The 23,775-nt window shown below is 56.9% G+C and overlaps 1 protein-coding gene across 4 annotated transcripts in view; it reads right to left on the bottom strand.

The window, feature by feature from the left end:
- ITGB4 (integrin subunit beta 4) overlaps nt 1-23,321 on the bottom strand; it is a 28,851-nt gene extending 5,530 nt beyond the window's left edge. For 2 of the 4 annotated variants that reach the window (XR_007207560.1, XM_048323734.1), the window contains exons 1-35: nt 22,837-23,321; nt 18,480-18,571; nt 18,121-18,203; nt 17,543-17,644; nt 16,934-17,138; nt 16,316-16,412; nt 15,736-15,907; nt 14,834-15,097; nt 14,344-14,433; nt 14,060-14,182; nt 13,776-13,943; nt 13,429-13,505; nt 13,061-13,272; nt 12,659-12,762; nt 12,408-12,506; nt 11,510-11,636; nt 11,255-11,374; nt 10,652-10,758; nt 10,294-10,327; nt 9,669-9,857; nt 9,061-9,164; nt 8,662-8,720; nt 8,053-8,076; nt 7,745-7,893; nt 7,484-7,663; nt 6,792-6,940; nt 6,116-6,320; nt 5,485-5,645; nt 4,948-5,128; nt 4,626-4,763; nt 3,940-4,122; nt 3,607-3,738; nt 2,400-2,600; nt 1,335-1,508; nt 677-850 (exon numbers count right to left, since the gene is read on the bottom strand). Coding sequence is in view for 3 of the 4 variants with exons in the window: in XM_048323734.1 (XP_048179691.1) it covers nt 677-850; nt 1,335-1,508; nt 2,400-2,600; nt 3,607-3,738; nt 3,940-4,122; nt 4,626-4,763; nt 4,948-5,128; nt 5,485-5,645; nt 6,116-6,320; nt 6,792-6,940; nt 7,484-7,663; nt 7,745-7,893; nt 8,053-8,076; nt 8,662-8,720; nt 9,061-9,164; nt 9,669-9,857; nt 10,294-10,327; nt 10,652-10,758; nt 11,255-11,374; nt 11,510-11,636; nt 12,408-12,506; nt 12,659-12,762; nt 13,061-13,272; nt 13,429-13,505; nt 13,776-13,943; nt 14,060-14,182; nt 14,344-14,433; nt 14,834-15,097; nt 15,736-15,907; nt 16,316-16,412; nt 16,934-17,138; nt 17,543-17,644; nt 18,121-18,203; nt 18,480-18,571; nt 22,837-22,841 (4,684 nt within the window). In the remaining variant the exon portion in view is untranslated. The remainder of the gene's footprint in view (nt 1-676; nt 851-1,334; nt 1,509-2,399; nt 2,601-3,606; nt 3,739-3,939; nt 4,123-4,625; nt 4,764-4,947; nt 5,129-5,484; nt 5,646-6,115; nt 6,321-6,791; nt 6,941-7,483; nt 7,664-7,744; nt 7,894-8,052; nt 8,077-8,661; nt 8,721-9,060; nt 9,165-9,668; nt 9,858-10,293; nt 10,328-10,651; nt 10,759-11,254; nt 11,375-11,509; nt 11,637-12,407; nt 12,507-12,658; nt 12,763-13,060; nt 13,273-13,428; nt 13,506-13,775; nt 13,944-14,059; nt 14,183-14,343; nt 14,434-14,833; nt 15,098-15,735; nt 15,908-16,315; nt 16,413-16,933; nt 17,139-17,542; nt 17,645-18,120; nt 18,204-18,479; nt 18,572-22,836) is intronic. The other 2 variants (XM_048323735.1, XM_048323737.1) reach the window with 2 other exon arrangements.
- Between the last annotated feature and the right edge of the window lie 454 nt (nt 23,322-23,775).

The raw sequence follows: 23,775 nt of genomic DNA, 5'->3' as shown, positions 1-23,775 counted from the left end.
GCTTCATGCCCCTGTGGCAGAGAGCCCAGAGCAGGGGCCTGGTGCTGGCTGTGACCCTCCTCGCTCAACCCTAAGCACCCTGTCCAGTCTGCTAGAAGCTTCATAGACTTCATCAGGTGTAGGTCAATTAAGACTGACCCTAATCTACAGCTAAATCAGCCCAACACCTCCAGGCTCTGTTCATGTGGCCTGGACCACATCTGGGTGCTCCTCAGCTTGTCCCATTGAGACACAAAGCTCATGGAGAGCACTACAGGCCCCCAGGTGACACACAGGGACTGAAACCCCTCACTGAGAAGGAGCTTGCAGAGGGACATCTCAGAAGGAGCACACGTTCTCCCCAAGAGTTCTCCAAAGGCCTGTGGAGTAAGACTGAGAACAAGAAGCTCATTAGGAGTGAAGAGGATGGGGACAATGAGTTGATGATCAGAGCACGGTGGCAGCAGTGGTGGTGAATGTTAATCAGTCCAGGTGGGTTGAAACCTGCAATTCACCTGCAAACAGAAAGGTGATGTGACGGAGGCGCAGGCTGGGTCAAGAGGAAGATCAGCACAGCACACAGCAAGCCATGGAGAGGAGGTTTGGGGTGAGCAGTGGATGGCAGCAGCTCATGGGTGGACGGTGGCTGGGCTGTTATGGGATGTGTGGCTGGGAGGAGACACTGCACAAGCTGTACCTATGTACTTGCGCATCCCTGCGGACCCATCGGTCATGATTATAGAGTCCCGACAGCCAGTGCTGGGGTAGTAACCCTTCACCTTTGCCCTGCTCCTGAAACCCACGTCCCGGGGCCGGAGGAGTGTCCTCCCAGCATCTTCATGGATGGGAGGGAGGAGTGTCCCCGGGTAATCTACAGAAGCGGTGCAAGAAGAAAGAGAAAAACACCATTGGAGATCTCAGAGCAGGTTCAGCCCAGGCTCCTGCACAGGTGACTTTTTAAGGCTCAGGTTTGAAGAATCTTTGAACCACCTTCTGTCAGCACCAGCTGATTGACACACGTGGAGCTGAAAGGCAACCACGCTGCTGGATAGAATGAGGAGAAGAGACACGTGCTCTCCCTGGAGTGCTTTGTGGTGTGAGGATAAGGATGGAGCTCCCTTCCCTGAGCACGCTGCATGTGGGGGGTGCGAACCCCTTCCAAACTGGTCTGGAAGCAGAGAGGCCTTAGCAAAGCACCAAAGATCAGTGGTGGGGACATGACCTTCCAGACCTGGGGTTCATAGGCCCCCTTAGCTGTGAGCACAGTCCTCACCCCACGAGGACTTTAGGGTGCAGGTCCAAAGGCAGTCATGGGGATGGAAGGGAAGGATGGGTCCCATCCCTGTGGTACTCACCGTGCCCCATCAGCATCGTGGAGTAGTCTCTTGTCAGCGAGGAGCTCCCCATCACCCTGTGCTCCTGGTGCATGTGGGAGCTCAGCTGGTGGTAGCTGGTGTTGGCTGTCCTGGTCAGGGTGCCACTGCCGCTGCCAGGGAAGGAGAAGTCCACCCGGCCATTCAGCAAGTGCTCTGTGGAAGAGGGCACACCGTGAGGAACGTGGCTGTGGACAAAGCTGCTGCTCCGGTTTCTATGGAGAGGAAGCAGGAGGCATCATGGTGCCCCCCCTGCCTTGGCTACATCCTAGGTTCAGCTACTCTGGAAGGTGGTTCTGGAACGCTACATCTAGAACAAGCCACAACACCCAACAAGTGACACAGAAACAAAGAGGTAAACAAAGACTTCTCCCTACACCCAGCACCAGACACACCCATGGTGCCCAAGGTAACTCCAGACCTCGGCCTTGCTGGGGCACTGCCTTGTGGTTCTCGCCACATTCTCTCACATCTCCCCTTAGATGCAAGCACAGGTTTATAATTTCAGATTTTAAAAGAAGGTGGAAGAAGGAAAACGGCCCTTTATGGAGGCGGTTTCTCCAGATCTCATCCTGGATCCCATCTCAGCTGGATCTGAAAAGCAAACTCCACTCCGTTGTTCTGGTCCTTGACAAACAAATCCCCATCCCCTCCCAGCAGGCCAGGAGAGATCAGCCACCTGTGAGAGAGTGATTTCTGTTTAACAGTCCAGCAGATCTGCCCCAGAAGCTTGGGGCACTTAATTTAAGGTGAAGAGCTGCCCTTGGAGGTGGCACTTAGCTGGTATCATCTGAGTTTGCTCCTGCCTCGAAGGTCCAGCCTTTGGTAGAAGCAACTTGCTAGCAGGCTCCCAAGTCCGTGCCGAGATGGGGGTTACCTTGACACTCTCATGAGCAGACACACCGGGACAAGGTTTTGAAGCAGATCACACCAACATGAGGGTGGGCACACAAGGGGAGGCAGGGGACACAGAGCCCATCCGCTGGCCCCTCAGCTCAAAGCAGGACGAGACAGGACACTCAGTGCTGTAATGGAGCCGTCCTTCACCTGCTTGGGGCCGGAGCGTCCCACTCCTCCTCACACTGCCAGGAGCCACAGCGCTGTCCTCCTCGTGGAGGAGCCCCTCGGTGTCCGAGGAGAGGCGGCTGCTGCCAGAGAGGCGGGGAATGGTTTCGGGGGGGAGCCTCCAGGTGATGCGGCGAAGGTCCAGGTCTTCTCCCAGCAATGGCACAAATTTCCACCTGGAGCCTTTTGGGACAACGCAAGCACTGGTGTTGGCACGGTCTGCAGGGGTCAGGGTGGGCCACCCACCACCTCCGTGCTGCTTGCTGGGACAGGAAGGGACAAGAACCAGTGGGGACGATGCCTGTTCACAGCCTGTGTTGCCAAGTGTGAGCTGAGGAGTTCAGGTGGTGCAACCATCTGGTAGGTGGAGAATGGTGGGAGCGTGACATGCAGGGGGTTCCTCAACCCCCGGACTGTTTTCCAGCCCTGTGTCCATCATGACAAAAGGTGAGAGTCAAAGTCCCACCAGACGCCTGTCCCTGCATGAAGAGTCTGCAACAATTGTCCTCTGCTCAGGAGAGGTTTCGTCACTCTTCGATGCTCACTTGGGGTGGTTGGACTCCTGCTGTTCCCGTCACCTTGCTCTCTGAAAGGACCAGGGACTCGCTCTTGGGTCCGAGGCCCTGGAGAACCCCCCCGGAGAAGATCCTACAGACACACCCCATCGCTTCACTTATGGTTCATTTCCCCTCCTTTTCCCAGCACAAGACCAGGGAGTCAGCCTCACTCAAAAAGTGAAGGGATAGAGGAAGAGAGGCCAGTGCCCTCCCAGCACTGCTGAGTTCCCTCCTGTTGGCTTAGCCTAGATCCCAAGCATCCAGGGGACTCAGAGCTCTGTGCCTTTTCCGGCGCTTGTTTGCTGATGTCAACTCTCATGGTCCAGCCAAATGGCAACACAAAGGGAAGATGAGCAGGGAGGGCCATGAAGAGCTCCTCTCCCACCCCACACTGAGGTTTCTCTTTGCCCCATGGCTATGACAAGGAGGCACTGGTCTTATTTACACTGTGAGCAGCCAAGTGTTCCCATGGATGCAACTACTGAGCTTTGGAAAGGCCGATCTCCACCATCTCCACGACTGGATCTCCCCATCTCTGAGAGATGGAAAGGAGCAGTGAAGCTCGTTACTGAAAGCTGGTATTAAGGAAAATGAATGTTAGAAATGACCTTTTCAAACTCCGAGACACGAACCTGAATCATCAGAGACACTGGGCCGCTTGCTGCCGGCTGGAGAGCGGAGCACGTCTGTGCTGTACATCAGGTAGCTGTCGTAGTCCTCACCTCCCTCTGCATCAATGATGGGGACATCAGGGATGATGGGGACTGCGGGAGAGGTGGAAAGCGCCATTAGACAAGCAGCAAAAAAACCACACAAGCAGCAAAAAACCACACCATGCTCAGGCTGGCCCTCAGCATTCCCAGGGTGGCTGGAGCAGCAGAGCAAACAGGAGGCGGGGAAGCAGCTGGGGTGATATCCCCAGCACGGCTCCTGCCCCTCTGCCCCCTGGCCAGGCTGGCACTCACTGGACATGGGGCGCTTGGGCTGCGTGGCGAGGTTGATGGTGGCTTCTCTCTCAGGCCCCCAGCCCGCGCCGTTCCTGGCCTTCACCATGTAGCGATAGGGCTGCGACTCCCGCAGGTTCTCGATCAGCACCATGCGCTTCTTGGGGTCTTCAACCAGCACCTTCTTCATGGGCCCAACGGGTACTGCAAGGCATGAGCACGCCTGTCACCCACCAGGCACAGAGGACCCCACAACACCCTGCACTTTGGTGTCAGGATACAGCCTGGCTCTGGAAAAAGTGCAGCAGCTCTTTGGGCTGCTCACAACAGGCAGCATCATCTCAGGGTAATTCCCAAACTGAATGCTGAAGTCAAGCTACAGGAGAGGTGTTCTGTGTCACAAATAACACCTTCCTGGCACCCCATCCTTTATCTAGACCTGTGAACTAAGTTTTTGACATGAAAAACAACATAAAACACTTTGGAAGTGAATGGGAACAGAGTTCTCTGGCATTTGCAGGGTTAAATCCTGACTGGTGATTCTTCTGTGCTCTTTCCATCAAGTGACCCATCCAAATGCCAGTTCTCAAAAGAAACATGCCTGGAGCTGTTCTGGTTCTGCTGCTGCTTGGGACCAGCCCAGCCTGCAGAAAGTGTCCTCTACCCCTCACCTGGCTGCACTGTCCCATCCAAAGATGAGCTCTTACCGTTGTCATCGTTAACGAGCCCATAACTGACTTCGTAGGCCGTGATCTCCCCGTTGGTTTCCGCAGGCTCAGCCCAGCTCAGCTGGGTCACGGTGGAAGACACGACGTTGAAAGCCAAGCGCCCAGGCTCGCTGGGCACTGGGAAGGAAAAGCAAAGGGTCCCCATCACTGCAAGCCAGGAACCAGTGGGTGCCCAGAGTTCCCCAGATCACAGCTGGGTTGCAGTGGGAGACACTCGGGGCTGGAGGCCTCACCCCAGTGCTGGGTGCAGAGGTACAGACTTGCTCCCATGTGGAGGGAAGGAAGGTGTGGGGTCACTCACCCTCCTCCAGCGTGCGGCAGCGGATGATGTCCGAGTAAGTCCCTTCTCCCATGGCGTTGTAGGCGCAGACTTGCATCTCGTAGTCGCAGAAGGGGTAAAGGTTACTCAGCTGTGCTGATGGGGTTTTGACATCAATGAGATGGGCTTCTGACTCAGGGTCTCCCTGGATCCAGTATTTCACCTGGCAAAGCAAGAGCAAGCCGTGATTCCTTCAGATCCTCACATAATGGGTGATAAACTCCTTGTCTCTTACTAAATCTGCTCTGGGAACGGTGTTGTGTCATTCCTCTGAAATGGGAGGCCAGGACAGCCTGGGCACTTCATGGTAAGTGATGGAAAGGGAGATGGAGTCACCAGGAATCCTTCTTGCATATCCCTCATCCACCCAGCAGTGGTTCCTCAAGGATGGAGGGGACCAGAAGGGATGAACTTGCTCCCTTTTTGGGTGTGTACTTGGATCCTTTCGGTACAAATGTCTGTGTGAAACACCTGCAGGCTGGAACCCACACTCTTCCCTGGGATCCACTCACCCCTTACCTTGTACCCCAGGGGTTTTCCCGGTGGAGGAAACCAGTTGAAGCTGATTTCCCTGGAGCTGAGGGCACGGGCATCGGGATTCAGCGGCGCACTTAGGCGGCCTTTGGGGGACTGGGGGACCTGGCTCAGGCCAGACATCGAGGGGACACCATCCACCAGCTCTGCAGACAAGAAAGATCACATCAGCGCCAGTCCTCCCCCTTGGATGAAAGAAGGAAGCGTGCCTCTCTCAGCACTGCCCTGCCATGCTGTGATAAATCCATTATTTATGTCATTGACCCACTTGATGACAGTTTTCCTTGTCCAGCCACAGGAAGCACCACGCACCACTCATGGCAAGTCCTACCTCTCCCTTATTTTTATGGCTTTTCACTCAAATTCCCAAGGAAAAGGAATTAAGAATCCCTTTTAATTTCCTTTACCCAGGGAGACGATCCATCTTCTCCCTGCCCACTGATCATTCCCACTCGTGCCTCTAGAGGGGGACCCAAATCCGCCAGTCGGAGCTGGAGGAACCTCGCTGCGGCTTTTTGAGCAACGCTGGAACTCTGTGCACCACATCGGGGTGGGCTGGTCCGGGGAGTCCCACAGCCCCCGCAGCCACTGTCACCGCCTGCTTGCCAGCCCCTACCTGGGTCAGCGATGGTCACCGTGGTCTGGGGGTAGCGGCCGATCTTGGCGCCGTACTTGGGGTGGAGGAGGTCGATGGCAAATTGCTTGGGCTGGCAGTTGTTGAGGAGGGTGTCTATCTCTGTCAGCTCCAGCAAGGGCACCTGCACCTCCTTTCGGGTCTCCCCAGGCTGGAAGACCAGTTCACCCTCCGTGAGGATGTAGTCCTGGAGGAGAAGGAAGAGGTGTGTTCAAGGTGAGGTCTGATGGGGCTCTGAGCAACCTGATCTAGTGGAAGGTGTCCCTGCCCATGGCAGGGGCTTGGAACAAGGTGATCTGTAAGGTGCCTTCCAACCCAAAGTATTCCATGATTCTATGATTACAGCCTGCAGCATCCATGAGGAGACTCCCAAAGAGCTTTCCCTCATTCCCCAGTCAATCTCCATTTGCCTCCCAGTGCCCACAGCTCCAGGGGCAGCCAGTACCCTCTGCCTCAGGCACAGGCCTCCTCTCAGGTCCTCCCTCCCTGAGGGACCAAGGGATGGAGAGGAATGTCTACCTTTGTGCTGACCTCAAGCCTTGGGTCCCCTCTCCCCCAGCCACATCCTGATGACCCCTCTTCTGCACCCCCAGGGCTGGCCTTTTCCCAGCCCTACATTCCCACTCCTGCCTGCCAAGGCCAGGAGCACCACCCTTACCCTGCCATTCTTGGCGGTGAGGTCCCGGGTCCTGTAGGTGACTTGGGATTTCCCGTTTTCTAGGATCTCCCTCACGACAGGGATCTTGGCCAGCTTATCAAAGCGGCTGTGGGAATAGGCTGGCTGCAGGAAGGTGATGAGGCTGCTGGCTGGAAAGGGCAGGAGAGAAGGAATATGTAGAGCAAGCACACAAAGAATCACATCACAAACACTCAGGTGTCCTCCGTGAATAGAGTTCCTGTCACCCAGGTGTGAACTGTGCAGGAACCCCATTGCATGGGCTGGAGAATCACCACTCCCCATTTGTGCTCCCTGCTGAGAACAGCCAGGTGGGAAGCAGAGGGAACGTGCTGGGGACGTTAGCACAATAACATCAAGGGGGTTTGGGTTCACTCCAGCACTGTATGAGCTGGAGCAGCAGAGGAATGTGGTCAGCCCTTACTCGGTCATGGAACTGGTAGCATCTAAACTTGTGATGGTCAAATGTTTCTGCCAGCAGGGAAGATGCCCCTCCTTTGGATGCTTTAAAGGATGCTCCAGTTTAGACCCAGGTGACTTCAGAAAGGAGTCACCAAGCAAGTCTCTGCTCTGGGGGTGCCCAGGTATGCAGACTGTGCCTCACAAACCACACCAGCCCGTCTGCACACGGGACACTCAAACACCAACACCTTCAAAGAGTCACAGCCCCTCACCTTGTTCTTTGATGATGGTGATGTTGACAACCCTGCGCCCAATCTTTGCGATGCCGTTGGGGACCTCGATGGCCTCCACCTGCAGCTGCTTCTCATCATCATCATCCTCCCTGATAAAGAGCGGGACACGGACGTCCACCAGCTCCACGGCCTCTTGGAACTCCACCATTCCCTGAGCATCTGGGGGAAAGGGCAAGGGTGAGAGGTGGGAAATAACCCCCTGTACCCAGCCAGGAGGCAGCGCTGGGCTCTGCTCCCTACCTTGGTCTGAGGTCACTGTGTAATAACCCGGTGCAACCTTCAGATCATTGAAAGCCTCGTGGGAAACGTGTTTTTCCACCACTTTGATGATGTCTGACTTGGCTGAGTAAGGGGCGGTGAGCACCGTGTCCACAATGGTGTGATCCTGCCTGGGAGGGGGGGAGGGAAAGGCAGGTGAGAGCTGAGACCAGAGTAACTCATCTCATACAGCAGCTGGGGGCCAGTGAGTGTGTGGGGCACTCAGTCACCCCACACGTGTGTGTACAAAGAGGGAGAAGCTGCACCAGAGAGCTGCAAATTCCTCTTACCTTTTCCCAGAATTGGGCTGTAACCTGGGGGAATAAAAAAACCCAACCAAATCAGAGTGACTAACACCTTTAGAGAGACAAAGTGCTGTGTGAATCACAGCCCTGTGCAGGTCTGAGCTGCAGCACTGCCCCGAGGGTGCCAACCCATCCCGCAGAGCCCCAGCACATGCTCCCTCCTGCCCTGGGTTTCCCAATGCAGTGAGGAAACGTGCCCACAGGGGAGATCACATCTGCATCAGGCTGTAGGGAGGAGATACCACTCCCTGCTCAGCACTGGCATCCCCAAATTCCTCCCGGCCTGCACCAGGCTCTCCTAAGTTTGCATCAGGCTGAAACTTTTGAAGCCAGTGGGAATTCTCCCATCGAGCACCATGCAACCAGGATTTGTTCCTGCTGCTCCAAAGCCAGACTCAGCTGAGATCTCCTCCACAGCCAGGTGGGCTCTGCTCTGCAGCCCTGGGTGGGTGAAGCATCACACCAGGCTTGTCTCACAGCCCACGCTCCCTCCCAGCATTGCAGATTTCACCCCCCAGCTCTTTGGTCCATCCCATCATCAGCAGCACCCTGGGGGAACCCTGCCCTGCAGGAGTCTCTCCCCCACTGACTCACCTGAACTTGGTCTGCTGGACCTTGTGGCAGCCAGGAATGTGCTTGAAAACGTCGTTCAGCTGCACGGGGCAAGAGGGGCTTTCACAGTGTATCCCTCACTGAACAGGGATGTGCTCAGTGAGCAGATGCTGCTGCCACAAAACACAGGAGCCCTCTGACCCACCCCAGGCCCTCCCAGACCAGTTTTCTCCCCAGGACACGGCAAGAGGCTGCAAACTGAAGCCAAACAGGAGCTTCAGATCACATGCCCCAAAGCAAACCTGAAACCTCAACGAGATTCTTCGCTAGTTCTTACAATTGTGACCTTAAAAATTGTGCTTTCTCACAAAAGAAGAAAAACTGCTCCTGTGTGGCTGTCCCCAAGGCCACCCCAAGCCCCCCTTGTGCCCAGGCTCCTACATTCTCCTCCACTTCCTTGCGCAGCTGCTCGCACTCCCGGGTGTCCGTTTTCACCAGGTTCTGCGTGAAAAGCCGGGCCAGCCTCAAAGACAGCCCGTAGGGAACTGGAAAGAGAAATTCCCAAATCAAACTCCTTCCTTCTTGGTCAGAGAAATAACCCACCCAGAGGCTGGGAGCACGGGGACACACACCCTGCTCCGTGTCCAGCTCCTGTGTCACCAACACCCCAACCCCACAGCACCAGCAGGGAAAACCCTCTCTGAGAACGGGAGGGAGAACTGGGAAGCTCTCTGCGAGATCCAGAGAAGGAAACAGTGTCCAGTGGTGGCTCTGGACTGATGAGGCAACAAAATCAAGGCTGGGTCACTGAGCTCATGAGACTAAGACACAAGCAGGGCACATCAGGAGGTCTCCAAGGGCCCTGCCACAGAACAGGGCTGGACACGGGACTGTGCTGCTCAGCTTCCCCCAGGATGGAAGCAGGTAAAGGAACAATCACCCTTGTAATTGGGCTGGGAGGTGACACTCCGGGGCCACCAGCAAGGCTCTGGGTCCTTTACAGCAGCCACAACACCTCCCCCGCCCTGTCCCTCACAGGTGACACTCACTGAGGTCCTTGGGGTTGGTGGCAGCAGGGGAGGGGACGCCCTGCTTGTGGACATTGTTGTGGATCTGCCAGCGGACCGTGTCCCGACCCTTGAGGGACCCGCTGCGCACCAGGGGCGTGTCCAGGTGGTCGGAGGACATGAGGCTCTGGCGGAGCATGTAGTGGTCCTCCTTGAAGCCAACGGTGCGACCTGCAGAGCCAGGGGCGGGGTCAGAGCCTGGGCACACTGGGACAGCGACAGCCACCAGCTTCCCAACGCCAGACACTCTGTTCTGGGGGATATTTAGGGTTTCCACCATGCTAAGGGGGTTAGGATCTCGGGAGGGGAGTGAGATGAAGGGAGCAAGGGGTGGCCATGAGCAGGGAGAACACATCTCACCAGCTAAGCATTACAAGGCCAGGAAGAGCCAGCAGTGGGATTCCCAGCAGGGCATCCCATGGTGTGGGGCAGGGAAGAAAAGTGGACCAGCATCTCCAGGGCTCCTTGTCTCAGGCTCTCTGCTAGGAGCCTTCTCCCTGACACACCTCTCCAGCTCACAGAGGAGGGATCCCTATCCCAGCACACCCCCAAACCAAGGGAGGCAGTGCATCCCCCAGACCCTTCCCCCAGGACCAAGGGCTGGTACCTCGTGCGCAGCAGGGAAGCAGGGCCAGGCAAGCCTAGAAAACAAACGGCCAGAGACACAATCACTTTGTGGCCAAGGACAAAACCCCTCCACGTCTCCATCGGGAGGATCCACATCAGCAGGGATGCGTGGGCAGCGGGTGCATGGGGCTCTCAAGCTGATTTTAGCCAGATGGGGGATTATCTGGCTAAAATTTCACCAGTGGCTCATGTCAGCAATAACAGAGGTGCTGGATACCACAGGGACATCCCCAGCCAATCTGGCCATGCTGGAGGCTGGGTGGATTCTAGAAATGCGTCCTGTTTTTGGCCATACCTGATTCTCTCCCTGGGCTGGGGCAGCCAGCTGAGACACTCACCTTGCAGCAGGCACAGAACTTCCAGCAGAGCAAGAGCAGCAGTCCCAGGAGCAGGATGAGGAAGATGAGCAGTGGGATGAGCCAGAGGAAGCTCCCAGGTGGGCACTCTGCAAGCGACAGCAACGTCACTCCCAGGCATCAGCCCCCATGTGGGGTGTGCAGGGAGGGAGCAGGGAGGCAGGGACAGAGGGGAACGGCTGGACCACAGCTCTCTGAGGGATGGAGCAGCCCAGTTAACCTTGGGAATTCCTCACAACGAGGAATGCTGTTCAGGGAGGGCTACCACACCTCTGCTCACACCCAGCCATACCAAAGGGCTGTGCAGCACCTTGCAGCATTCCCTGCCCATGGCAGCAGGGGAAAGGCTCTGATCCCTAAAGGTCTCTCTGAGTGCGCCACGCTCCACACCTTGCAGTTCACGTGACAGACAGTGTCACTCACCCGTGTCACACAGCAAGGTGGGCAGGGAGGTGCTGCCTGCAGCTGACCCTGCCCAGGGGCACAGCAAAGGGACAAAGCAGGGATTGCAGGCACTGTGGAGTTGGTCACTCTGATCCAAACCCCAGGCTGGACATCCCCTGCTCCTCCCAGATCCCTGCTCACCTTTATTCTTCTGCACACGGACGGTGGTGTTGGGGAGGACGCTGGGGTCTCCCTCCAGGGTGTAATGGTAGGTGCAATCATCATCCTCATCCTGGAAGGAGCAGTACTCGCCAGCCTCCTCTGCGGGAAGAGGGGACACAGTTGTGAAGTCACCAGGGCCAGGAACGACTTGGGGAGCACCCTACACGCACACACGGAGCAGGGCACACAGGAGACACTGCACGTGTCTGCACCCAGCTCTGCTTCTCATGTTACCTTTCTTCAGCTCCTCCACCATCTGGATCTGCAGCTGGCATGAGCTGCAGTTCCCTTTCAGGCTGCCCGTCCCCCAGGTCTGGCAGCGGACACAGTCCCGGATGCTCTCACACACAGCCTGGAAGCCCTGGGAGAGGGGGGGTGGGATGGTCAGGGACACCCACGGGAGCGAGGGAGGACACAGCCTCTGAAAGGCAGAGCTGGAGACACAGCACTGCATCCTCACCCCAGAGCCAGGGCAAGGTCCAGGTCAAAAAGAGGAGTCACTGAGAGCAGGCAGCTAATGAGGGATTTATAAGCCCAGCTGCCTCTAAAATCCCTTATACCAACAGCCTGCATTTGGGCAGCAATTAGATCTTCTCCAAGGGTTTCAGTGGCCTTTCTAAAACACGATCGAGCCAGCTTTCTCCATCCCCCCTGTGGGATTAGCCCATGTTTGTCAATGGGGAAATCAATTGTGTTCAAGGCCAGGTTGGGTAGGGCCCTGAGCAACCTGATCTAGTGGAAGGTGTCCCTGACCATGGCAGGGGAGTTGGAATGAGTTCAGTTTTAAAGTCCCTTCCAATCCAAACCACTCTGTGATCCTATGAAATGAGTTTCTTCCCAGTCTTGAGGCAAATCAGAACAAGCCACAAACTGAGCCTCCAACCTCTGCCCATCACCAGGGTGCAGATAAACACAGACAGACTCCCAACAGTTGCTGCTGGTGAACAGGAGGGCAAAAACAGCTGGTGGCTACAAAGCAGCTCCCATGCCAGCCCCTTCCTGGCCACAAGACAGGTGAGAAAAACGCTTGCTCAGGATTTTGCTCCTGACTGAGATGTGCCTTCATCTCTGCTTTGCCTTCCTTCCCTGGAGGCTCTGCGTGGGAATAAGTGATAAACCCGGAGGGACTCACCAGGGAGTAGCTGATTTCACAGGTGGAGCTGGTGTACAGCGAAGCCATGTCACAGATGCACCTGCCACATTCACACCTCCCGTGGTTATTGCAAATGCCCTGGGAGAGAAGAGGCGGCAGCCGGTGTCTGAGAGCAATCACAGACACACAGTGGCTCTGGGACTCGGCAAGGTGCCCCAGCAGCCCAGAGATTCCAGCCCTGAGGATCTGCCTGGAGCAGTGGTCCCTGGGGAGGGCAGGGCAGCACCTACCCCTCGGCTGTCGATGCAGGTGTCGTTGCTCGTGGGACATTCACAGCCTGGGCCCTCCCAGCCGCTCTCGCACACACAGGCGCCCCTGGAGCAGCGGCCACGATCTGGGGGTGACAGGAGGGGTTACCTGAGCTCCAGCGCTGGGCCATTCCCCCCGCCCTCTCTGTGGCTCCCCCACTTTCTTCGGGGTGCACAGGGGCTGCAAAGGGGCTTCTTCTTGGGGTGCAAAGGGGCTGCAAACAGACTCCACAGCATCCTCCCTGCCCGTCTGCAAGCGCAGAGTCCCTGCCGCCCATCACTGGTCACTCAACCCCCCGTGCCAGTGCCACCAGTCCAGGACACCCCGTCTGTGCCACCAGACCCAGCACATGCCCCAGCTGAGGGGCTCTGGGGTGCTCTCACCGTTGCAGAGGAAGCCGGAGGTGCGCGGGCACTGCAGGACGTCGAACTCGCAGAAGGCGCCGTCGAAGCGCAGGGTCTGGTCCTCGGAGTAGCACTGGCACTTCCCGCACAGGCACTCGCCCCGCCCCGAGCACGGCTCCGTGTCCCCCGGGCGGATGCAGGCTTTGTTGTTGAGGGATGAGGCCGGGGAGCAGTCGCACGTGTCCCCTCGCCTAGGGACAGAGATGGTGCTGAGAGAGGCAGGAGCAGAGCGCAGCACAGCGGGGTCCGGGCCAGGGTGCCCAGGGCATGAGTGTGTGTCACTGTGGGTCCCCGGACCCAGCAGGATCCCTGGGAGAGAGGGGTGTGGATCCGGACACAGCCCTTACCAGCCCGGGTGGCAGATGCACTGTCCGCAGACAAAGTTCCCGTGGAAGCTGCACTTGGGCGAGTCCAACTCTTGTTGCTGGAAGAGAGGAGAGAAGAGGCATTGCTGAATGGGCCCAGCTGCCCCCAAGGCCATTTCAGGAATCAGAAGGGCAGATCCAGGGGCAAAGTTTTGCCCTGAAGACCAAGCTCTGCCATAGGACACCACGCTCAGCTTGGAACAGGGCAGTGATGGAGATCTTGGCCAGGCTGAGCATCGCTGAGGGGTCGAGCAGGACCCACATGCACCAGCCAACACATTCCCACCCCAGGCTGGCCTGATGCAGGGGACCTCTCTGCATCACCCCACCTGTTCACAGGGACACACGTCGCAGACGACAGCAGTTTTGATCGCCAGGCTGTCGCTCAGGGACGTGAGTTTCACGCGGATGACTCCGTCCCGCTCCTTCTCGGGGAGGCTGCAGACGTGCTGCCCACCGACGTACTCCAGAGCGTTCACATGCATGTGGAACTTGCCCTGAAGGAAGGGACACACTGCAGGGATGAGCCAGCTCTGCTGGACCACATCCCACCTGGACATGGGAGCTCATCCCCTCACACGTGCTGTCCCTCCGCTGCCATCCGAGGACTTACCACTTTTCCACGGATGATGTGGAAGGAGCCAGATTCTGTCTTTTCAAACATTGGGGAGGTGAACTCTGTCTTCAGGCCTTTGGGGGTGGCATCAGCCCGAATGTCCATCTTGGAGCGGATGCGCTGGGTGGCAGAGGATAAACACAACGTTGATTGTCAGCAGGACCCGGGAGCACCCCGTGGCCTGCTCCAGAGGGGCCACATCCTGCCTCCTGCCCGCTCAGGAGGTGCCCACCCTCTGCCCTCCCTGGGAGCCAGAGTGAAGCCCCAGAGAGCACCGTTACCTCAAAGGCTGTGTGGAGCAGCTCCACAATGTTGGAAGAGTCTTCCTGGAGCACCCCGATCTCAGAGATGGGGAAATACTTGTGCAGCTTCTGCAGAGAGACAGGAGCTCCCTGAGCCAAGGCCGTGAGAACCCTCCTCTATCACGGGAGCAGGTTCTGCTTTGAGCAGGACTTGGATCAGAGACCTCCAAATGCCCCTTCCAACCTAAATTACTCTCCAACTCTGTGCCTCCACTGCTTTACAAGAAGCAGAAACCACCACAGGGAGAGCTCTAGAAGCTCAGATTCCTGCACCCAGTAATACACCCCGAGACCTCCCACAACCCAGAGCAGCCCCCCAGCACAGTGTGGCACCCTCCCAAATATCAAGGTATTGGTTCAGCACTTGGGGACAAGCGATGGCAGAACAATTTCTCCTCACAGCTGAGCTGAGGCAGAGGTCCTGGAGGAAAGGTAATCCCACGTGGCATCACTGCCGTGGTCTCCTCACCTCATAGTAGCTGTAGGAGTGGTTGGTGACAGCAAAGATGGGGATGATGTTGTGCTGGCCCAACAGGCGCACGAGCGTGGGCACTGAAGGATAGTCCTGCTTGGTGTCGTACACGTAGGTGCCGTGCCTGTCCAGGTGGCACTGCTCATCGTTCCTCGCCAGGATCCCTGCCAGGACGTTGGTACCATCAGCTTCATAGTGAAAGGCAGACTCGGTGGAGAACACGAGCAGGTGAGTGCTGTCATTTCTCCAGCCAATCTTATCCTGCAGCCAGGGAAGGGGAGAAGGAACCTTTATCTCTGTGCCTCCCAAACCCCTGCGCAGCATTTGCAGCCCTTGGCAAGCCAGCACTGACAGGAGCTGGAATACCCAAGGGACAAGGCACCACCTGCTCCTGGCAGCAAACACAACCAGCCATGTGCCCCCAGGAACCCCAGCACCTATTGGCACCCCCAAAGCATGGGGTGTCTCCCACCCAGCAGCTCAGTGCCAGGCACATGTGTGTACAGGGGGCAAGCCCACGCTTCCCCGGACATGTCTGGAGCTGTGCTCATCCCTCAGCCAAGCAGTCAAGCCCAAGTGGGCTCTTTTCCAGGGAGCAGAGTTTCATCACCGCGGGCACGGAGGGGGACAGAGCAAAGAGCACATGCAGGGTGCCCAGCAAGCAGCTCCTGTGCTGGGCATCAAACACCAGGACACACACATGTTCTTAAGACTTAGGAAAAATTTGGAATGCAAAACAGCTTGGCTCTGGGAGTGTGTGGCTGGGAGGGCAGGAACCAACTGTAGCTGAACCTGGGCTCCCTGGCTGCCCTCTGGGCTGCCCAGTGTGTGGCTCTTCTGCTCATCAGTGGGCATCAGGAAGATCCGTTCATTAAAAACACAGCCCTGGCCATCCTCACCTTGCAAACAGCTGTCTGCAGGATGGCATCGAAGCCGCCCTCGGGGGCATCCAGGTTGCCAGAGATGCGCTCCTTGCTCAGCTCCTGGCTGAAGTCGTTGATGTTGCTGGTCAGGCGGATGACGTTCTTGAAGGAGAACGGGGAGTCGGCGTTTGGCCAGGGCTCACGCAGCCTAGGAGAGATGGAACCAGGGGTCTTGTGTGGGGCAGGAGCAAAGGGATGCTGGGGTGCAAGGAGAGGAGGTGTGGGGAGAGTCCCTCAAGGGAAGTCACGGAGCTGAGCAGCTCAGCCACCAGCACTGAGAGGGAGAAGGGATGAGGGCAGAGATAGAGGAGAAGACAAGCTGTGCAGTCTGTTGTGGCACAGCAGGGAAGGTCTGAAAGCAGGGGATGACACTGCTGGCATTATCACGGTGCTGCAGCAAGCCCTGAGGGATAGGGAGACCAGGGAAGACACGGGCAGTGAAGGCAGAGAGATGGACGGAGGCTCTTGCACTGCAGGCACTGAGAGCCACAGAGAAGCAGAAGGCACTTTCCCACTCCCTCTACTCCCACCTCAGGGACCCAAGGGGCTCACTCACTTTTCGGGTCTCATGTCTGTCTGAGGGGACGAGACTTTGTCCACAAACTTGCCAAATCCGATGGTGTAATTGGAAGTCAGGTTTTGCAGGAAGCCCGCTGGGAGGAGAGGAAAGAAAGGGGGAGACTCATAAATAAACAGATGCCTGTGAGCTCCCTGCTCCAGGGAAAGAAGTCCTTTTGTGGGCACCTTCTCTGCTGGTCAGTTCTTAGATAAGATTCCCAAACTGTCATCTTTTAAGATCTCTGGGGTTTTATAGGCCAGAAACCTACACCCCCTTTGGCAGCTCCAAAACTGGAGCTCCTGCAAGAGCACCCAGCAGGTTCAAGACGCCAAAGGCCCTGTACAAATCAGCTCTGAGAGGCACCAGCCCCACGCTGGGCTGGCAGGGGAGAGCATATGTGAGGATCCCTGCAGGACCAGAGAGACATCCCCACACGGGGCTGCACAGAGCAGTGATAATGAGAAGCTCTAATTAAAACAGACACCTCTCAGCCCACTGGCAGCTGCTTTCCCCTCTCTGGTGCTGGCAGAGGACTTGCAGCCGCAGGCAGGAGCAAGCTGCCTGCCTTCATCAGCACAGGAGCAGGCTCCCATCTTCTCCCAGCTCTGCTCTCACCTAGCTGATGCCCCATGCTTTTGAGGTTGTCCAGATCATCAGACATAGAGTAGGAGAAGTCCATGAGGATGTAGAGATCCACAGGGCTCTCCTTGGGCTGGAAGACGTCCATGACAAAGCTCATCTCCTCCCCAGCCCGCAGCCGAATGGACATGGCCTGGGGGGACACCTGGGTCCTCTGCAGGGACGTGTTGATGCTGGCATTCTGTGAAGAAGAGTGACGTGAAGGGGATGGACTCCATCTCCAGCGTGGGTGCGACGAGGAGGAGGAGGAGGCAAGGAGCAGGGAGGTGTGTGGGGAGTGCAAAGGCAGGGATGAGCACGCTCCCCTCCCTCATGTACTGCCCAACAGCCTCCCCCAGGTGTCCAGCCAGGCACCTCCTCCAGAAGGATGTGAGCATTTTGCTTACACGTGCTTTGTCTGCAAAGTCACCCCGGCCTGGATCAGGACCAGTGGCCCACATATCCACCAGCCAGGGAAGGCATTGCTTTGAGCAGACACTCAATAAACAGTATCTGGGCCTTCTTGCTGAAGACTCTAGAGGAGGATGGAGGATGTGAAGGACCCCTCAGGAGAGGCTGAGCACGGGCTGTGTCCCCAGCACGCACCTTCAGTGTCCTCATCTCTCCCTGGGTGTACACGATGTTGGCCTCGCCGCAGCCTGAGCGCAGCAGGTTCTCCCGCAGGTCACATCGTGGCTCCTCAAAGCTCTGCCAGGGAGAAAGAACAGCCTCAGAGCCACAGACAGCACCAGATCCACTGTGAAAGGGGGAAATAAACAGGGCAGGAAGCAGGGTCCTGTGCCAAGAGCATTATGAGCTTTTGGGAGCAGGAGATGGGCAGAGAGATGGGGACGAGCCTCGCACAGAGCCAGCAGCTGAAATGTGACCACCAGTGAGTTACTGGGCTGTGTGGGATAAAACTCTCCCTCCACCCCTTGCACACCATGTTTCTGGCACAGTGACATTTTCTGATAAACCCCTGTATTGCCGCAATTCTGCCCTGGACCCCCCTCCCTCCCCATTTTCCGCACCAAAAGGAAATCCACATTTCAGTGCTTCCCATCCAGATGAGAAGCTGGATCCAGAAGCTGCCTCTGCTCATGTCCCTCTCCCACTGAGGGCGGTGGGATCCCTCCATCAGCAGGCTGGGAAGGGGAGCCCCAGGCTGCCCTGCAAGGTCTCACCTCGTCGGTGCAGAAGGAGCAGTCCTTATCCACACGGATGCACTCAGTGCAGCTCTTTGCCCGGGACAGCACACAGCGGTTATCTGCCAGGAAAGATCGGGGCATCAGGGATGGGGAAAACAAAGTGAGCTGTGGGAGGGTGTGAGAAAGGCTGATCCCATGGAGAGAGGGAGGTTGTGCCTGGTTAGTGAAAACTGGCTGCAAAACAGCAGCGGGGTAGCAAGCGTTGGGCCCCAAAACAGCAGGAAAAGCACCCAGCAGGTGTTATCCACACGAGGACTGGTGTTTCTGGAGCCCAGGACAGGTACACACAGTGTCCAAGGGGAGGTGGCAGACAGAGCCAGCACGGCTCCACTCACTTTTGCTCCATTGGCAGAGGCCGGTGGCGCAGAGCAGGGACAGGAGGAGCAGCCTGGCACACGCCCGTGGCAGCACATTCATCCTCTTCCTCCTGAAACAAAGGGATCACTACATTGCACAGAGCCAAGGGATGGAAATGGACCTGGATATGACCGGGGCAGCTCCCACAGAGCCCCTTCCCAGCCCCGCCGGGGTGGAACAGCCCTCACATCCCAGGCAAGCCAAGGCTGGAAGCATTTGCTGAGCTCTGCAGGGCAGGGCACGAAAGCAAAGCCAGGCATCGAAAAAGGCTCAAAATTCCCAACAATGCCACCCCTGTGCCTGGAGTCAGGGTACCCAGCTCGACAGCAGCAGCACAGCGCAGGCAGCTGGAGCACAGGAGGCTCCTGGCCAGAGCCCAGCACCATCCACACGTGTGAGCACTGCCCAGGCCAAGACATTGCTTCTCCTGGCAGGTTAGGGAAAAAAAAAACACGGAGGAAAACAAAGCGACTGTCCACATCTCTCCCCAAAAGCAACACTGACCCCTCCCTTCAGCTATTTCCTATCACACTAAGAGTTTCCAGGATGGTCAAGCCAACAATAAAAAGAGGGTGAGGCCTTGGGAAATGCCAGGCTTGGAGTTTTGGAGTTGTTGAATGAATCTGTGGTTTTGAGAGCCTGGCAGCTCCCTTTTGTCCTGTCCAGGGCAGCAGGACTCCTTGATGGACACAGAGGCCAAATCCTAAACAGAGTGAACCATTCTCCCTGCACCACACGTGACTGAGAAAACAAGAACCTGCCACCCAGAAGTCAGCATTTGGATATGGTAAACAAAAGGGACAAAGCTGGAACTCGAGTTCTGCAGCTGCTGTGCCAGAAGTTCATTCTGGCACCCAGCAGGGCAAGTGAGAGCAGTCAAGGAAAAAACAACACTGTAAAGATACAATTAAAGCATCTCCTTTCTGGAAGATGCAATTATGAAATATAAAATGTGAATGAAGCTACAATTGTCTTGTAGCTTCTTGCTGTGTAGCCCTGACTTTAAAATGAAAAGAATGTGAAAACCACTTAAAACAGGGAAAGGAAACAGGAATAGGTGTTGTGTGCAGTAACAGTGTCCAAGTTCCCTGAGGGACATCCAGCACACACAGCAGTCACCTGGAGACTCAGCTACTCACAGCCTGGCCTGGGCTGCAGGGAAACCCCTGGAAAGACCCAACCTGATCTCGGCAGCACCAGATCACACTTGGCCTCTGCCTCCTGCATTGGCCACTGCAGCCAGTGGAATACACTGAATGCAGCAAGTGCTGTGACACAGGGCTCAACCAGCCCAGCATCGACACCACAGGACATCTCCCTTGGTAGCTGCACTTGGTTCCCTGTGACTGTCACTGGATACACAGGCAGCAGGTGACAGGACATCAGTGTCTCATTCATCCTGTCAGCCGTGCCCAGAGGGATTTATCACAGTCATTAATGCCCAGTGGCTCAAATGTGAGGAACACGGGAGCCTCAGGGCAGCATCTCTGCAGGGAAACCCCGGGAAGCTCTGCTGTTCCTCAGGACCCATAGCCAATGTGCTGTTTTGCCAATGGGCTGCTTTTCTGATGGGTAGAAGGGACCAGCTGGCCAAGGGAACTCCTCTGCTTCCCTCCCTGCCACACTGACTGTCCTCAGTCAGGCCCTTTGCAGGTTTGGCTTAGGGTGGTCCCTGTCCCTCCAGGCCAAGTCACAGTGCTGGCTCTGAGGCCAACATTCCTCACTCTGGACATGCCTGTGACCTCCTTCAGTGACAGTCCTCACACCAGCACTCGCTGGCAAACGTTGTGTCCCTTGCTACCAGCACAGGCAGATTTTGAAGCCAGGAAAATCCCTTTTTCCCTTGTTCTGCCCCAGCCTAGGGCAGTGCTACGGAGGCGTGGGGAGGTGCCAGTTAGAGGTGGGATGAAAGGGTAGGGAGGAAATCCTTAGAGTCCGTGGAAGGAAAACAATCAAAAACATCACCTGAGCACTCAGCAAATCCCATCTCCCACCATGGCATGAGCCACAAGGAAAGGACTGAGTATGAGACCAGACTGCTCAGCTCCCAAGGACCTAATTCCTCATCCTTTAATCACCAGCTAGGAAAAAGTCACCAAGGAACAGACAGACACACCCTGGGCCTCGGGCACATAAATTGCCATCACCTCTTTTCAAGTGCTGAGATAAAAGGCCATAAAATCCTGCTCAATATTAACGTCCTGTTGGCCTGTGAGCCTTCAGCCTTCAAGGATTTTGCTGGGCAGATGCCAGCAGGCCGGGTGCTGGTGGCACAGAGCATTGCCACCGCAGGAATGCAGCCTGCAATATTTGTGCAAAAATACGGGAGCGGCCACCCCTCGCTTTCAGAAGTGTCCTATGGAAGGGAAAACGCCACTTTCACTTCAGGAAAGCTGCAGGATTTGGTTGGGTTTTCATGATGACAGCAGCAACAACAACAAAATCTCTTCAGTAGTGCAAAAACAAGGAGAAAGGCAGAACAGCTCCTGGCTGCACACAAACTTCCTACCACTTCCCAGACCTGCTCCAGCATTTCCTCCTGGTCTCCTCTTGCTCCCCCAGCCTTTGCCCTGCTCCTCAGCACAGCCAACAAACCTGCTCCAGGAATATGCCAAGAACCCCTCAGTCTGGAGAAGCTGGGGCTGGCTACCTCATCCCCAAAAATCCAGGCAATGCTCCGAACAAACCCCTGGTGCAATGGGACAGAGGACAGGGCTGGAGTGGCAGACTCCAGGGGGAGAGGGAACAAGGAGGAGGTTGTGATGAGCCACAAAGCAACAGCAGGAGCCTGGTCCCAGCTGCCACGTGGGGGACACCTGGCAGGTTGGGACATGGGAGCAGGAAATCGGTGAGTTCCCAAGCACAGCCTTTCCTCCCTTGGGTGGAATTGCCCTTTCCATGGCTGCAGCCATGGGGGCTGTGTGGGGGACTGACCCTGGTGCACGGCATCAAGGACCATCCACGCATCCGTGTGTGCTGGGGATGGGCACTGCAGCCACAGCCCAGGGGATCGGGGACACAGCTCGTGTTCTCTCTCTCCCCTGCACCTGCGGTGCCACAGAACTGCTGGGACCATGCTCCAAACCTTGGAAATTATCAAGCCAGGCCCCCAAAAAAACTCCCAAAAACTCGACCCACAAATCAAATCATCATTTACACAGAAAATCATACCGGTCTGGTTTTGTTTGCCTTCCCCATCCATTTCCCTTCCTTCCCCAGCTGGGACACTCCATGCAAGTGTCTCCGTTTGTTGTTTTCAGCTCCCAGGTTGAGCTCCAGACCCCAGACACAGCCCCCAGCATCCCCCAGCCAGGGACAAAACACAGCAGGACCCAGCCCAGGGACCCACCTGGAGCTGCTGGGAGCTCTTTGTGTGCTGTGGAGGGCTGGTGGCTGTGGTACCACCTCCTCCCTCTGCCCCCGGGTTCGGGCAGGGAGGAACCCCAAAGAGCAGAGAAGGAAGGGCAGGACCCTGCCTGGGGACTGCCCAAATGCCCGCACAGCCCCGGGACCCTCCCGTTCCCTCCATGTGCTCTTCCTGCCACTTTCTCTGCTCCTTTGGCCCAAGACACTTTTTGCCTCCTTCCCCTGTGCGGGTGCTCTTCATCCCCCTTTTCCCCCACCTAACCCATGCTTGTCAGCCCCCTCACACCAATCCTCCTGTCCTTTTTCCTATTCCCTGTCCGTTTCAGATCCACCAATTTGCAAATACCCCAACACCTGCAGGTCAGCCAAGCCCACCCTGAACCCCCCACTTCCTCCTGGCCTTTTCCTCCGGGAACCCCCCTTCCCTTGCTCTGCCCTTGCACGGGCAGCCAACAGTTCTGGAAAACAACCCCGGTGGGCTCCGCGGGTCGGAGACACCCACAGCCCCGCTGACCTCGCACACTTTCACCCGTGAAAGCTTTCCCTGGGTGCCAGCTCCGAGGCACAACAGCCTTTCCCCCTGGAACTGGGCTGAGGGACAGGGCAACCCCCGAAACCTCCAACAGCCTGTCCCCAAAGGGCTCGGCTCTGCCGTCGCACCCACGGCACCCCCGCCACCGCTCCCTGACCCCCACCCAAATACCTGCGGAGACAAACCCCGACCCGTGCAGCCCCCAGAGCCCTGCCCGGCCACGAGCGTTGCCTTTCCCAGCCAGCCCAGAGGCACGGGACAGTGTCCGACAGCCAAAACCCGGGGGAAAAACAGAGGGAACAGGCGGGCAGGGGCTGAGCCCCGCGCTCCGTGTCCTGCCCACCTGCCCGCGCATTAATTCACTGCCCGCTTCATCAACGCAGCAAAGTTCAAGCGAACTGGACACTGCAGAGCACAGCTGAATTAACTCCACAAACCTCATTAGCGCTGGGTCTGACTCAGAGTCCAAATCCTCTGCCGCAGCCCGAATAACAGGCACCCACACACCAAGCCAAAAAATTCTTCCGAAGGCAGAGGGGGAACGTGCTGCTTCGCTGCTGCAACTTGATTTCCAGCTCTGGGCTTTTTTTTTTCCCCCCCTTTTTTTTTCCCCTCCCTCCTCTCTATTTTGTGTCCCTTTTCTCTTTCCGGTTAAACGTCAACTCCTGGTCCGGCGGGGAGGGCAGCCAGCCCGCGATCCCACATAACTCCCTGCAGGTTCCTGTACCCTCCAGTCCAATATCCACTTTGTTCTCACTCCCCTCGCCCTCCCGAAGGGCTGGCAGGGAGGAAAAGTGGGAGCTGCGATAAATGAGATTGGATGCCAGGTGAGGAGAAGTTTTATCCCAGCCGGGAGGGAGGAGGGGGTGCCCGTGACGCAGGGCTGGCATTCACTGCTCCCTCGCACACCTGGCCGAGCAGGAACAGCTCTCTGGACCCTCCCTCCGCACAAGCACCATCCCACAGGAAAAGGGCCGAGCGGGACGTGGGAAGGCGTGGAGGGGCTGCTCGGCTTCACTTCCCCGCTCAGGGCAGAGCTGAGGGAGCTCCCCGACCTTCCGTGCCAGGGGTTTTTCCTCTGAATTTCCCCCTGGCACGAAGGGGAGGTGTCACCCTCAGTGCCCAGGTAACTCCTTGCTGAAATACCAGGTAAATTCCTGCCCCGACAACCCGCAGATGGCGAGCTCAGCCTCGGTGCTTTGCTTGCAGAGAGGATGGATCTGCATCCTGCTTTATCCAGGGCATGGGCACGGCAGACCACTCCTCACTTGCAGGAAATCTGCCTCAAGAGTCAGTGCAACCCCTTGCAGCACCTGCATCCCAGCGTGGTCCAAAGCTGCAACGAGCAGCAACCCCACAACTGATTCCAGTCCTTC

Source organism: Corvus hawaiiensis, chromosome 19, assembly GCF_020740725.1.
Source record: "Corvus hawaiiensis isolate bCorHaw1 chromosome 19, bCorHaw1.pri.cur, whole genome shotgun sequence".
NCBI lineage: Eukaryota > Metazoa > Chordata > Aves > Passeriformes > Corvidae > Corvus > Corvus hawaiiensis.
The sequence above is the reverse complement of the archived record's forward strand: the minus strand, read 5'-3'. Positions and strand labels throughout refer to the sequence as shown.